A 13,927-nucleotide genomic window follows, 5' to 3' on the forward strand; every position below is an offset into this window, starting at 1 on the left:
ATGCTTGCAATATGTTCTTATGTGAGTTTTGCTGTACTAGTTCATACTTGTGTTTGCTTCAAACAACCTTGCTAGCCTAAGCCTTGTATTTAGATGGATTACTTCTCATGCATCCAAAATCCTTGAGCCAAAAACTATGCCACTTGTGTCCACCATACCTACCTACTACATGGTATTTCTCCGCCATTCCAAAGTAAATTGCTTGAGTGCTACCTTTAAAATTCCATTCTTTGTCTTTGCAATATATAGCTCATGGGACAAATAGCTTAAAAACTATTGTGGTATTGAATATGTACTTATGTATCTTATTTCTTATAAGTTGCTTGTTGAGCGATAACCATGTTCTCGGGGACGCCATCAACTATCCTTTGTTGAATATCATGTGAGTTGCTATGCATGTTCGTCTTGTCTGAAGTAAGGATGATTTATCATGAGTTGAATGGTTTGAGTATGCATATTGTTAGAGAAGAACATTGGGCCGCTAACTAAAGCCATGATCCATGGTGGAAGTTTCAGTTTTGGACAACAATCCTCAATCTCTTATGAGAATATTATTTGTTGTTGAGTGCTTATGCATTAAAGAGGAGTCCATTATCTGTTGTCTATGTTGTCCCGGTATGGATGTCTAAGTTGAGAATAATCAAAAGCGAGAAATCCAATGCGAGCTTTCTCCTTAGACCTTTGTACGGGCGGCATAGAGGTACCCCTTTGTGATACTTGGTTAAAACATATGTATTGCGATGATAATCCATGTAAATCCGAGCTAATTAGGACAAGGTGCGGGCACTATTGGTAATCTATGTATGAGGCTTGTAACTTGTAGGATATAATTTACATAATGCATATGCTTTATTACTACCGTTGACAAAATTGTTTCTTGTTTTCGAAATAAAAGCTCTAGCACAAATATAGCAATCCATGTTCCCTCTTCGAAGGGCCATTCTTTTACTTTAATGACTTTAATGTTGAGTCAGTTTACCTACTTCTTTCCATCTTAGAGGTAAACACTTGTGTCAACTGTGCATTGATTCTTACATGCTTACTTATTGCACTTATTATTTTACTTTATGTTGACAATTATCCATGAGATATGCATGTTGAAAGTCGAAAGCAACCGCTGAAACTTAATCTTCCTTTGTGTTGCTCCAATGCCTTTACTTTGAATTTATTGCTTTATGAGTTAACTCTTATGCAAGACTTATTGATGCTTGTCTTGAAAGTACTATTCATGAAAAGTCTTTGCTATATGATTCAGTTGTTTAATCATTGTCTTTACCATTGCTTTGAATCACTTCATTCATCTCATATGCTTTACAATAGTATGATAAAGATTATGTTGGTAGCATGTCACCTCAGAAATTATTCTTTTATCGTTTACCTACTCGAGGACGAGTAGGAACTAAGCTTGGGGATGCTGATACGTCTCCAACGTATCGATAATTTCTTATGTTCCATGCTTGTTTTATGACAATACCTACATGTTTTGTTCACACTTTACATCGTTTTGATGCGTTTTCCGGAACTAACCTATTAACGAGATGCCGAAGTGCCGGTTCTCGTTTTCTGCTGTTTTTGGTTTCAGAAATCCTAGTAAGGAAATATTCTCGGAATTGGACGAAATCAACGCCCAGCATCTTATAATTCCACGAAGCTTCCAGAACACCCGGGAGGGAGAGCCACAGGGCCACCACACAGGGTGGCGGCGCGGCCCAAGGGGGGCCTATTGTGTGGAGCCACCGAGCCCTTCCGACTCCGACTCTTCGCCTATAAGAAGCCCCCTGACCTAAATCTTCGAGACGAATAAGCCACGGTACAAGAAACCTTCCAGAGCCACCGCCATCGCGAAGCCAAGATCTGGGGGACAGGAGTCTCTGTTCCGGCACGCCGCCGGGACGGGGAAGTGCCCCTGGAAGGCATCTCCATCGACACCACCGCCATCTTCATCACCGCTCGTTGTCTCCCATGAGGAGGGAGTAGTTCTCCCTCGAGGCTAAGGGCTGTACCGGTAGCTATGTGGTTAATCTCTCTCCCATGTACTTCAATACAATGATCTCTTGAGCTGCCTTACATGATTGAGATTCATATGATGAGCTTTGTATCACTATTAATCTATGTGCTACTCTAGTGATGTTATTATACTCTATTCCTCCTTCATGATGTAATGGTGACAGTGTGTGCATCATGTAGTACTTGGCGTAGTTTATGATTGTGATCTCTTGTAGATTATGAAGTTAACTATTATTATGATGGTATTGATGTGATCTATTCCTCCTTTCATAGTGTGTCGGTGACAGTGTGCATGCTATGTTAGTACTTGGTATAATTGCGTTGGTCTATCATGCACTCTAAGGTTATTTAAATATGAACATTGAATGTTGTGGAGCTTGTTAACTCCGGCATTGAGGTGCTCTTGTAGCCCTACACAATTAATGGTGTTCATCATTCAACAAGAGAGTGTAGAGTGGTTTTATTATGTGATCAATGTTGAGAGTGTCCACTAGTGAAAGTATGATCCCTAGGCCTTGTTTCCAAATACTGCAATCACTGCTTGTTTACTGTTTTACTGCATCTCTACTTCCTGCAATATCTCCCACGTCAACTGCACGCCAGCAAGTATTTTCTGGCGCCGTTACTACTGCTCATATACATTCATACCACCTGTATCTCACTATCTCTTCGCCTGAACTAGTGCACCTATACATCTGACAAGTGTATTAGGTGTGTTGGGGACACAAGAGACTTCTTGCATTGTGATCGCAGGGTTGCTTGAGAGGGATATCTTTGACCTCTTCCTCCCTGAGTTCGATAAACCTTAGGTGATCCACTTAAGGGAAAACTTGCTGCTGTTCTACAAACCTCTGCTCTTGGAGGCTCAACACTGTCTACAGGAAAAGGAGCGTGAGTAGACATCAAGCTATTTTCTGGCGCCGTTGCCGGGGAGGAAAGGTAAAAGGCATTCACACTCTGGTCCCAGGTAACTAAGTTATTTTTTTGTACCGTTGTAAGTGCTCGAAGCTATTTCCTTTAGATCCTGCAATTGCATCTTTTTGTTTCTTGTTTATCACTAGTTTGGCATAATGGAAAGCAACATGGAGCTTTTTAATCTTTTTCCCGAGTTAAGACATGGATGGTTTGATGCGAAAATTTAAAAACCTAGGGAACATATTAGTATGAACACTTTGAATACCATTGTTGCTAATGATATAGAAAGTTCTAAGCTTGGGGAAGCTGGTTTTGATGAGCAAGATATTTTTAGTCCCCCAAGCATTGAGGAGAAAATTTTCTTTGATGATACTTTGTCTCCTATTTATGATGATTATAATGATAGTAGCCTTTTGGTGCCGCCTACTATGGAGGATAAATTTGATTATGATTACAATATGCCTCCTATATTTGATGATAGCTACTTTGTTGAATTTGCTCCCACTACAATTAATAAGAATGACTATGGTTATGTGGAGAGTAATAATTTTATGCATGAGACTCATGATAAGAATGCTTTATGTGATATTTATATTGTTGAGTTTGCTCATGATGCTACTGAAAATCTTTATGAGAGAGGAAAATATGGTTGTAGAAATTTTCATGTTACTAAAACACCTCTCTATATGCTTAAAATCTTGAAGTTGCACTTGTTTTATCTTTCTATGCTTGTTGCATTATGCTTCATGAATTTGTTTATTTACAAGTTTCCTTTCCATAGGAAGTGGGTTAGGCTTAAATGTGTTTTGAATTTGCTTCTTGATGCTCTCTTTTGCTTCAACTCTTATTTCTTGGGAGTGCATCATTGAAATTGCTTGAGCCCATCTTAATGGCTATAAAGAAAGCACTTCTTGGGAGATAATCCATGTTTTTATTTTACTACAGCAATTTTGTTTTATATTTGAGTCTTGGAAGTTGTTACTACTGTAGCAACCTCTCCTTATCTTTGTTTTATTGCATTGCTGTGCCAAGTAAAGTCTTTGATAGAAAGGTTGATACTAGATTTGGATTACTGTGCGAAACAGATTTACGTACGTCACAAATTTGGGTAGGGTTCTCTGTAGGTAACTCAGAAAAATCTGCCAATTTACGTGCCTGATCCTCAGATATGTACGCAACTTTCATTCAATTTGAGCATTTTCATCTGAGCAAGTCTGGTGCACCTAAAAAATTCGTCTTTATGGACTGTTCTGTTTTGATAGATTCTGCCTTTTATTTCGCATTGCCTGTTTTGCTATGCTTGATGGATTTCTTTATTCCATTAACTTTCAGTAGCTTTGTGCAATGTTCAGAAGTGTTAATAATGATTATGTCACCTCTGAACATGTGAATTTTGATTATGCACTAACCCTCTAATGAGATTGTATTGAGTTTGGTGTGGCGGAAGTTTTCAAGGGTCAGGAGAGGAGGATGATATATGATCAAGAAGAGTGAAAAGTCTAAGCTTGGGGATGCCGCCGTGGTTCATCCCAGCATATTTCAAGAAGACTCAAACATCTAATCTTGGGGATGCCCAAGGCATCCCCTTCTTCATCAACAATTTATCAGATTTCTTCTATTGAAACTATATTTTTATTCCGTCACATCTTATGTACTTTACATGGAGCGTCTGTGTGCTTTTATTTTCGTTTTTGTTATTTTCATTCTCTGAATAAATGCTTGTGTGGGAGAGAGACACGCTCCGCTGGTTCATATGAACACAAGTGTTCTTAGCTTTTAATGTTCATGGCGAAGGTTGAAACTGCTTCGTTAATTGTTATATGGTTGGAAACAGAAAATGCTACATGTGGTAATTGGTATGATGTCTTGAATAACTTGATACTTGGCAATTGTTGTGCTCATAAGGATCATGTTTAAGCTCTTGCATCATATACTTTGCACCTATTAGTGAAGCAATACATAGAGCTTGCTAAAATTTGGTTTGCATGATTGGTCTCTCTAAGGTCTAGATATTTTCTAGTAAAGGTTTGAACAACAAGGAAGATAGTGTAGAGTCTTATAATGCTTGCAATATGTTCTTATGTGAGTTTTGCTGTACTAGTTCATACTTGTGTTTTCTTCAAACAACCTTGCTAGCCTAAGCCTTGTATTTAGATGGATTACTTCTCATGCATCCAAAATCCTTGAGCCAAAAACTATGCCACTTGTGTCCACCATACCTACCTACTACATGGTATTTCTCCGCCATATCAAAGTAAATTGCTTGAGTGCTACCTTTAAAATTCCATTCTTTGTCTTTGCAATATATAGCTCATGGGACAAATAGCTTAAAAACTATTGTGGTATTGAATATGTACTTATGTATCTTATTTCTTATAAGTTGCTTGTTGAGCGATAACCATGTTCCTGGGGACGCCATCAACTATCCTTTGTTGAATATCATGTGAGTTGCTATGCATGTTCGTCTTGTCTGAAGTAAGGGTGATTTATCATGAGTTGAATGGTTTGAGTATGCATATTGTTAGAGAAGAACATTGGGCCGCTAACTAAAGCCATGATCCATGGTGGAAGTTTCAGTTTTGGACAACAATCCTCAATCTCTTATGAGAATATTATTTGTTGTTGAATGCTTATGCATTAAAGAGGAGTCCATTATCTGTTGTATATGTTGTCCCGGTATGGATGTCTAAGTTGAGAATAATCAAAAGCGAGAAATCCAATGCGAGCTTTCTCCTTAGACCTTTGTACGAGCGGCATAGAGGTACCCCTTTGTGATACTTGGTTAAAACATATGTATTGCGATGATAATCCATGTAAATCCGAGCTAATTAGGACAAGGTGCGGGCACTATTGGTAATCTATGCATGAGGCTTGCAACTTGTAGGATATAATTTACATAATGCATATGCTTTATTACTACCGTTGACAAAATTGTTTCTTGTTTTCGAAATAAAAGCTCTAGCACAAATATAGCAATCCATGTTCCCTCTTCGAAGGGCCATTCTTTTACTTTAATGACTTTAATGTTGAGTCAGTTTACTTACTTCTTTCCATCTTAGAGGCAAACACTTGTGTCAACTGTGCATTGATTCTTACATGCTTACTTATTGCACTTATTATTTTACTTTTGACAATTATCCATGAGATATGCATGTTGAAAGTCGAAAGCAACCGCTGAAACTTAATCTTCCTTTGTGTTACTCCAATGCCTTTACTTTGAATTTATTGCTTTATGAGTTAACTCTTATGCAAGACTTATTGATGCTTGTCTTGAAAGTACTATTCATGAAAAGTCTTTGCTATATGATTCAGTTGTTTAATCATTGTCTTTACCATTGCTTTGAATCACTTCATTCATCTCATATGCTTTACAATAGTATGATAAAGATTATGTTGGTAGCATATCACCTCAGAAATTATTCTTTTATCGTTTACCTACTCGAGGACGAGTAGGAACTAAGCTTGGGGATGCTGATACGTCTCCAACGTATCGATAATTTCTTATGTTCCATGCTTGTTTTATGACAATACCTACATGTTTTGTTCACACTTTACATCGTTTTGATGCGTTTTCCGGAACTAACCTATTAACGAGATGCCGAAGTGCCGGTTCTCGTTTTCGCTGTTTTTGGTTTCAGAAATCCTAGTAAGGAAATATTCTCGGAATTGGACGAAATCAACGCCCAGCATCTTATAATTCCACGAAGCTTCCAGAACACCCGGGAGGGAGAGCCACAGGGCCACCACACAGGGTGGCGGCGCGGCCCAAGGGGGGGGGGGCTATTGTGTGGAGCCACCGAGCCCTTCCGACTCCGACTCTTCGCCTATAAGAAGCCCCCTGACCTAAATCTTCGAGACGAATAAGCCACGGTACGAAAAACCTTCCAGAGCCACTGCCATCGCGAAGCCAAGATCTGGGGGACAGGAGTCTCTGTTCCGGCACGCCGCCGGGACAGGGAAGTGCCCCTGGAAGGCATCTCCATCGACACCACCGCCATCTTCATCACCGCTGCTGTCTCCCATGAGGAGGGAGTAGTTCTCCCTCGAGGCTAAGGGTTGTACCGGTAGCTATGTGGTTAATCTCTCTCCCATGTACTTCAATACAATGATCTCATGAGCTGCCTTACATGATTGAGATTCATATGATGAGCTTTGTATCACTATTAATCTATGTGCTACTCTAGTGATGTTATTAAAGTACTCTATTCCTCCTTCATGATGTAATGGTGACATTGTGTGCATCATGTAGTACTTGGCGTAGTTTATGATTGTGATCTCTTTTAGATTATGAAGTTAACTATTATTATGATGGTATTGATGTGATCTATTCCTCCTTTCATAGTGTGTCGGTGACAGTGTGCATGCTATGTTAGTACTTGGTATAATTGCGTTGGTCTATCATGCACTCTAAGGTTATTTAAATATGAACATTGAATGTTGTGGAGCTTGTTAACTCCGGAATTGAGGTGCTCTTGTAGCCCTACACAATTAATGGTGTTCATCATTCAACAAGAGAGTGTAGAGTGGTTTTATTATGTGATCAATGTTGAGAGTGTCCACTAGTGAAAGTATGATCCCTAGGCCTTGTTTCCAAATACGCAATCATCGCTTGTTTCTTGTTTCTTCGCATCTCTACTTCCTGCAATATCTCCCACGTCAACTGCACGCCAGCAAGTATTTTCTGGCGCCGTTACTACTGCTCATATACATTCATACCACCTGTATCTCACTATCTCTTCGCCGAACTAGTGCACCTATACATTTGACAAGTGTATTAGGTGTGTTGGGGACACAAGAGACTTCTTGCATTGTGATCGCAGGGTTGCTTGAGAGGGATATCTTTGACCTCTTCCTCCACGAGTTCGATAAACCTTGGGTGATCCACTTAAGGGAAAACTTGCTGCTGTTCTACAAACCTCTGCTCTTGGAGGCCCAACACTGTCTACAGGAAAAGAAGCGTGAGTAGACATCATGAGGCGGCGCACGCGGTGGATCTAGCGGCATTCTACGCCCCTGCCCCCGCAGCTGACGAGGCCGCGGCGGCAGCAGCATGACACGAGCAGGCGACGGCGGACACCAATGCGGTGTTCGACGCCTCGACGGCAGAAGAGGCGTGATGGCGCCGGACGGAGGAGATGGAGCAGCGGTGGGCTGATGAGCTCCGCCGCCAGCAGGAGGAGCGGGACACACTGTACCGTGAACGGTGGGAGGCGATCGAGCTCCGGCGGCGGGACTCGATCGAGCGCCAGCAGCAGCTGGCGGCGGAGGAGCGTCAGCAGCGGGAGGCGGCGCTGGCGGCAACGGAGGCGGCCTGGGCGAGGCGGGCGGACGAGTTGGCGGCGGAGGCCGACGCGTTGGCGGCGGCGATGATGGAGGCGCCAACTGATGTGGAGGAGGAGGAGGCCGAGGCGGAGGTGGAGGAGACCAAGGTGGAGGAGGAGGAGGACGACGACGAGTTCGAGTGGTCCGACGACGATGGGCCACACCCGGACGAGACGGCCGATCAGCAGCGCGCGCTCGTCGAGTCGGAGAAGAAGCTCCAGGACGACGCCTGTGCCCGCGAAGAGGCGCAGATTCGTCGCGCCGTCGAGCTCTCCCTCCAGGCGGTGCAGCAGGGGAGGGCGGACGTGGATGCGGTGATGGAGGAGCGGCATCTGCCCACCGCCCTACGCACGGAGAGCCGGCGCGCGCAGCAAGAGCTGCGGCGGAGGGCAGGCGACGCTGGGGTGGGGCCGTCGAACGCACCGCCGGGCGGTCAGTAGGCTAGGTTTAGATGAAAGCTAGCCATTTTCATTCAAACTTTGTAATATATAATCAAAATTGAATGAAAACATTTATTTTCGTGCACCAATATTCATTTGGGGGAGGCGTTTGGGGACGCGGCTGGAGAGCGACGTCCCCCAAACGCGACACGAACAAAACACGTCCCACAAACGGTCAATCTGACGCGGTTTGGGGACGCTTTGGGGTAGAATGCAAAAGTTTCTCATTTCAGAAATCCAAACTTTCCCCACCCCCACTACTGCCCTTTCAAAAAGAAATCCTGCTTTGGTGGGCTTCCCCCAAGAACAATGGGGCGTCTGCCTAAGCACCGGCAGTTCATATTGTCGATATGAGTATAATTGCCTCGATAAATAGATAAGAATTCCTTCCTTTACCGGTAAATGAATAGGAATCAGGTTATGCGACTGGAGTTGCTCTAAGGCGGTGGCAGTGTGGCCAGACATGTATCTTCATTGTATAGGTAATTCTGTCAGCCCAAAGGCCCACTCAACACCGACAAGCTGGCTGGTCGGTCTATTTCTTTACCTGCGGCCTGTTTCGTTGACCCACTCGAATCCTCTACTCACTTCACCCCGACACAACCGGAAGCACAAGCGGCGGCGCCGAGTGGCCGACTTCTCCGACGCTAGGGTTTCAGCCGCCACATCGTCGGCAGGGCCGGACCTCACGGAGATTGCGAAGAAGGTCGACGCCCTCGAGGCCGAGCTTGACGCCAAGTCCCAAGTCCTCCCGCATCGCCGACCTGGAGGCTAGGGTCTCTCTCCTCGAGGCCGAGAACACGCGATTGAGGAAGGCCATGCGCAAGGGAGACCCAATGTACCATACAGGTAAAAATGATCCAACCTTTGGTCGATTGGAGGAGGGTTTCGGAGGAAACAAGCAAAAGCCAGTCGACATTGCAGGTGATCATGTGGTGAATGATGCTATGGAGGTCGGCGACGGCGAGGGAGAGAGTGATGATGAAGTCGAGATTGTTGACGCAGATGAAGGTGATAGAGGCGACCATGGGAGCGTTCGTTGTGATGCCAATGTGGGTCTAGAGGATGACGATGTGTCAATCACGCCCCAAGGCAAGAAGCGTGCTGCTGCACGGGTTATCAGTGACATCGAGAGTGGGGAGGAGCATGGAAATCAGGAGGTTGGTGTTGCAAGTAGTAGGAAGGGTGCTTTGTGTGGAGTCACTGACAGTGAGAGTGAGGATGATGATGGTGGTGGTGGAGGTGACCATGGAAGCGTTCACTCTGATGCCAATGTGGGTCTAGAGGATGATGATGTGTCAATCACGCCCCGAGGCAAGAAGCGTGCTGCTGCACAGGTTATCAGTGACAGCGAAAGTGGGGATGACGGTGACAGCGAGAGTGGGGAGGAGGATGAGAATGATGGAGGGCATGGAAATCAAGAACTGGGTGTTGCAAGTAGTAGGAAGCGTGCGTTGCGTGGAGTCACTGACACTGAAAGTGAGGAGGATGATGATGGTGGTGGAGGTGACCATGTGAACTTTCGCTCTGATGCCAATGTGGGTCTAGAGGATGACGATGTGTCAATCACGCCCCGAGGCAAGAAGCGTGCTGCTGCACAGGTTATCAGTGACAGCGAAAGTGGTGGCGAGGAGGGTGACAGCGAGAGCGGGGAGGAGGATGAGAATGATGGAGGGCATGGAAATCAGGAGGTGGGTGTTGCAAGTAGTAGGAAGCGTGCTTTGCGTTGTGTCACAGCCAGTGAGAGTGAGGAGGAGGAGGAGGAGGATGGTGAACCTTATGAGGTGGAAGGGTGTTCTACTCCCGCATCAAGGCGCTCGGCTCGGTTAGTTAAAAGTCAATCAAAGATAATACGACCTGCACGTCGGGAGCTTGAGTTTGAGGAACCCAGGGATCATGAAGAGACTGGGGATGGTTCAGAAGAAGGTTATAATACAGATGAATTTATAGATGATGCAGATTGTTCTGAAAATCCATCCGATCCTGCTGAAGAATACTCTGCTGAACTAGAAGAGTGTGATAGTGAGATAAACTTTGGAAAAATTCTAGATTGGATACGGGGTAAAAAGAATACCAATAACAACGATTGGAAGAATGCGCAAGAAATGCTATCAGCATTTGATCAGCAACCTGAACTTACCTTAAAAGCTGTCTGTGCCATGTATCGACGGCAAACTGAGGAAGAACAGGCAGAAAAGGCGACTATTGTGCATAACAAAAGGGGATTTAGCCAGATAGATGCACCAAGGTATTCTTAACTTATAATGGTAGTTATTTTTTTTTATATTCAGTGCAAGTATCCTCTTTATTCACTTACACTTTAACGAACAGTTCTGCACGCAGTTGTATCACCATTTGGTCTTTTCCTGACATTGTTTGAGCTGCTCATTGTGTGCATATCACACTCTTTGAAAGACAGCTTGGCCTTGTACGTAACAACTTCATTCTAGATATTTTTTTAGTGGGAGATATGTTATATTTAGGTAAGAAGGGGTCTGGATCTAATGGGTTGAGTTGACTATGTGTTTATTGATCTTGATGTTCAGTTCTAAATGTATAGTGCCTCTCTTTTCAACTTTTCCATGTAGAACGTGGGGATTCCCTGCATGATTTCAGTTCTATTTGGGAAGTACATATTCCGGTGTAGAATGTAGGCCACATGGGTGTAGGGTGAACTATCAACATGCCAAACTGAGTTCTTAGATTGCAAAATTGGGATACTTTGATGATTCTATGGACTAGGGATCACCATTTTCTTACATTCTTACTGGTGGTCTTACCTAGCGTTGAAAAAAATGTGTATACGGATATTTACTTTCTGATGCTCCAGTTTGGTTTTTGTTCTATTTGGTTTCAGACATTGTTTGTGACTACTAACCTAGTAAGTACACAACACAAGCACACGTGATATTATTTGCTTCCAGTTTTCAGCATATCACTTCTGCAAGTTGTTTCTTTGTTTAGGGGTTCTTACATAGCACAGTTTCTTCTGGATGGTGATGCTTCTGGGCCGCTTAAGAAGACCCCACAGGACTTGGAAAAGTACAACCCATCTGGTGTTGAGTTCTGTCTGAAGATGGCTCATCGTTACTCAGATCAGCTCTTTGAAATTTATCAGAAGAAGGAGGACCCATACTTTCCATGAGTTTGCTATTACTAGCTCCATATGCTGGCCTCTCTGTGACACACGTAAATTTTGCCTTCTCAGGGAGCCCATCTCAGTCCTGTTTTATAGGTTTAGTCGTCGTTTCTTTTGGAGGTAGGGCATGTTAAAGTCAGCTTTGGAAGATGCAACCTTCATCCTATGTAAATATAACTACGATGCACGCTGTTAAGAAAGGTGAATGTCTGATGAAGTTTGTGCTGTGGCCTTGTGGGTACTAGTACTACTGTATCTGTAATGGCCGTGCTGTAATATATGCCTGTCTAATATATAGTACATCTTCTGTGTTCAGAAGTAAGGTTGTTATTCTTCCTCTCGTACCGATGGAGGTGTGGCTAATTCACTACTCTACCTCCAAATTCATACAACCTTTTGGAACATTTTGTGATACAAACTTGGTTGTAGGTAAATTGGCAATTAATACTTTGGCCATGCTGTTCGATTGTCTACGATCAATGAAAAACTGAAGAATGCCATTGATTTATCTGTAAATTTGCCAGGTCGATGCGAGTTTGAGGCTTAAACTGAAGAATGACATTGATTTATAAATTTGCCAGGTCGATGCGAGTTTGAGGCTTATAGAGAATGCGATGAATTAAGCGGGGGGAAATGTGTTCAGAAATGACACGAAATGGTACGGAACTTGCGTTTGCTTATGGCGCCATGGAGCTCAAATATCCGACGCGTTTTGTAATTACTATTAATCAACATAACCTTGTTTTCATGCGGTTTCCAACACAAAATTAGTAGTTTTCCGCTAGGGACAGGAAATTGAATTCATGAATGTTTCTCAAATGTATCCTTGGAAAACCAAATGTTTCTCAAATCGCACATTTGCAAGATGGATTTCATTTTTTTAGCAAACAAGATGGATTTCAGAGTGTGGACTTTGTAGGACGGGCTACACGTAGCTTAAAAAAAAATCAAAATGGCATTCTAAGCTTCAAAAAAAATCTGACAAAAAATCTAGATGTAGGTAATATTGAGTTCTATCGTTGTGTAAAATTTGAACCCCAAATACCATATATTCGAGGCACCAGAAAACTGACAAAATCTAACAGATTTTGAGATTGTGATAGTTTGTACTATTCATTATTATAGATTTCAGAATTTGTCATTTTTTGCATAGCCTTGAATATAAGGTATTTCGAATTGCAAATTTGCATGCTGGTAGAACACAAGATTGTCTGCATCAAGATTTATTTTCAGATTTTTTTAAAAACTTTAAAATATTATTTTAGATTTTTTTAAAAAAACGAGCTACGTTTGTGGTTTTTCATGGATTTCATTCTTTTTTAGTAAACAAGATGGATTTCCTTTTTTTTGAACGTTACAAGATGGTTTTCCTTTTTTTTGAGATAACAAAATACAATATGGACCCAGAAGACCACACACCGTACCCCCAAATCGCAATCAAGCCCATCGTCCTCATCGTCACCACCCAAGTACAGAGATCGAATCCGGAAGCCGCCCGTCTTCAGACACCATCGAGTGACTGCCGCCACCTTCGCCGCATTGGGCTTTGAACACCACAGGAGTGCCCATCCCGAGGGGTGAGAGTTAATAATCTTTTCCAGACCATCGGGCAGGCGGGAGCTAGTGGAGACCAAGCAGAATCTCCAATCCACGGACCCCGAGCAGTAGGTCCCAACCATTGACGCCACGTCAAGCCACTTCCTCCCCTCGCGACCATGGCTGGTCGGGGGAAGCTTCACGACGCGACGGGCGCATCTAAAAAAAGACCCTAAAAACCCTAACGAGGAAGGCGATTGTACCGTCCCTTCCACTCCCTTGCCACCACGGCAGGCCGAGGGGAAGACAGCAGCAACAACAGCCCTCTGACTGCCAAAGCTCCATGGCAGAGTCGACAGAAACCCGTGCCCGGAGAGACCATCCTCTCCAGATCCACCGATCTGAGAGGAAACCAGGCCAGCAGCTCGTCGGCGCCGCCACACGTGGCCTTGCCGAGATGGGGACCGAGCTCCAGCACCTTTATTCTGACGCGACACCGCCTCCACCATCTCGGCAGCGCCTCCCGAAACCCTAGGGGCCCTCACCAACAGCGATCCGAAGATCCACC

General features: G+C 43.6%; 1 protein-coding gene across 1 annotated transcript; it reads left to right on the forward strand.

Moving 5' to 3' along the window:
* The first annotated feature begins 9,502 nt into the window (after positions 1 to 9,502).
* On the forward strand, positions 9,503 to 11,829 carry LOC124663925 (sarcoplasmic reticulum histidine-rich calcium-binding protein-like). Its single transcript, XM_047201555.1, has 3 exons — positions 9,503 to 10,226; positions 10,422 to 10,932; positions 11,649 to 11,829. Exons 1-3 carry the CDS (start codon positions 9,503 to 9,505, stop codon positions 11,827 to 11,829), a joined length of 1,416 nt encoding a protein of 471 aa, XP_047057511.1.
* Positions 11,830 to 13,927: the final 2,098 nt, after the last annotated feature.

Source organism: Lolium rigidum, chromosome 6 (genome assembly GCF_022539505.1).
Source record: "Lolium rigidum isolate FL_2022 chromosome 6, APGP_CSIRO_Lrig_0.1, whole genome shotgun sequence".
In the NCBI taxonomy this organism is placed as follows: Eukaryota; Viridiplantae; Streptophyta; class Magnoliopsida; order Poales; family Poaceae; genus Lolium; species Lolium rigidum.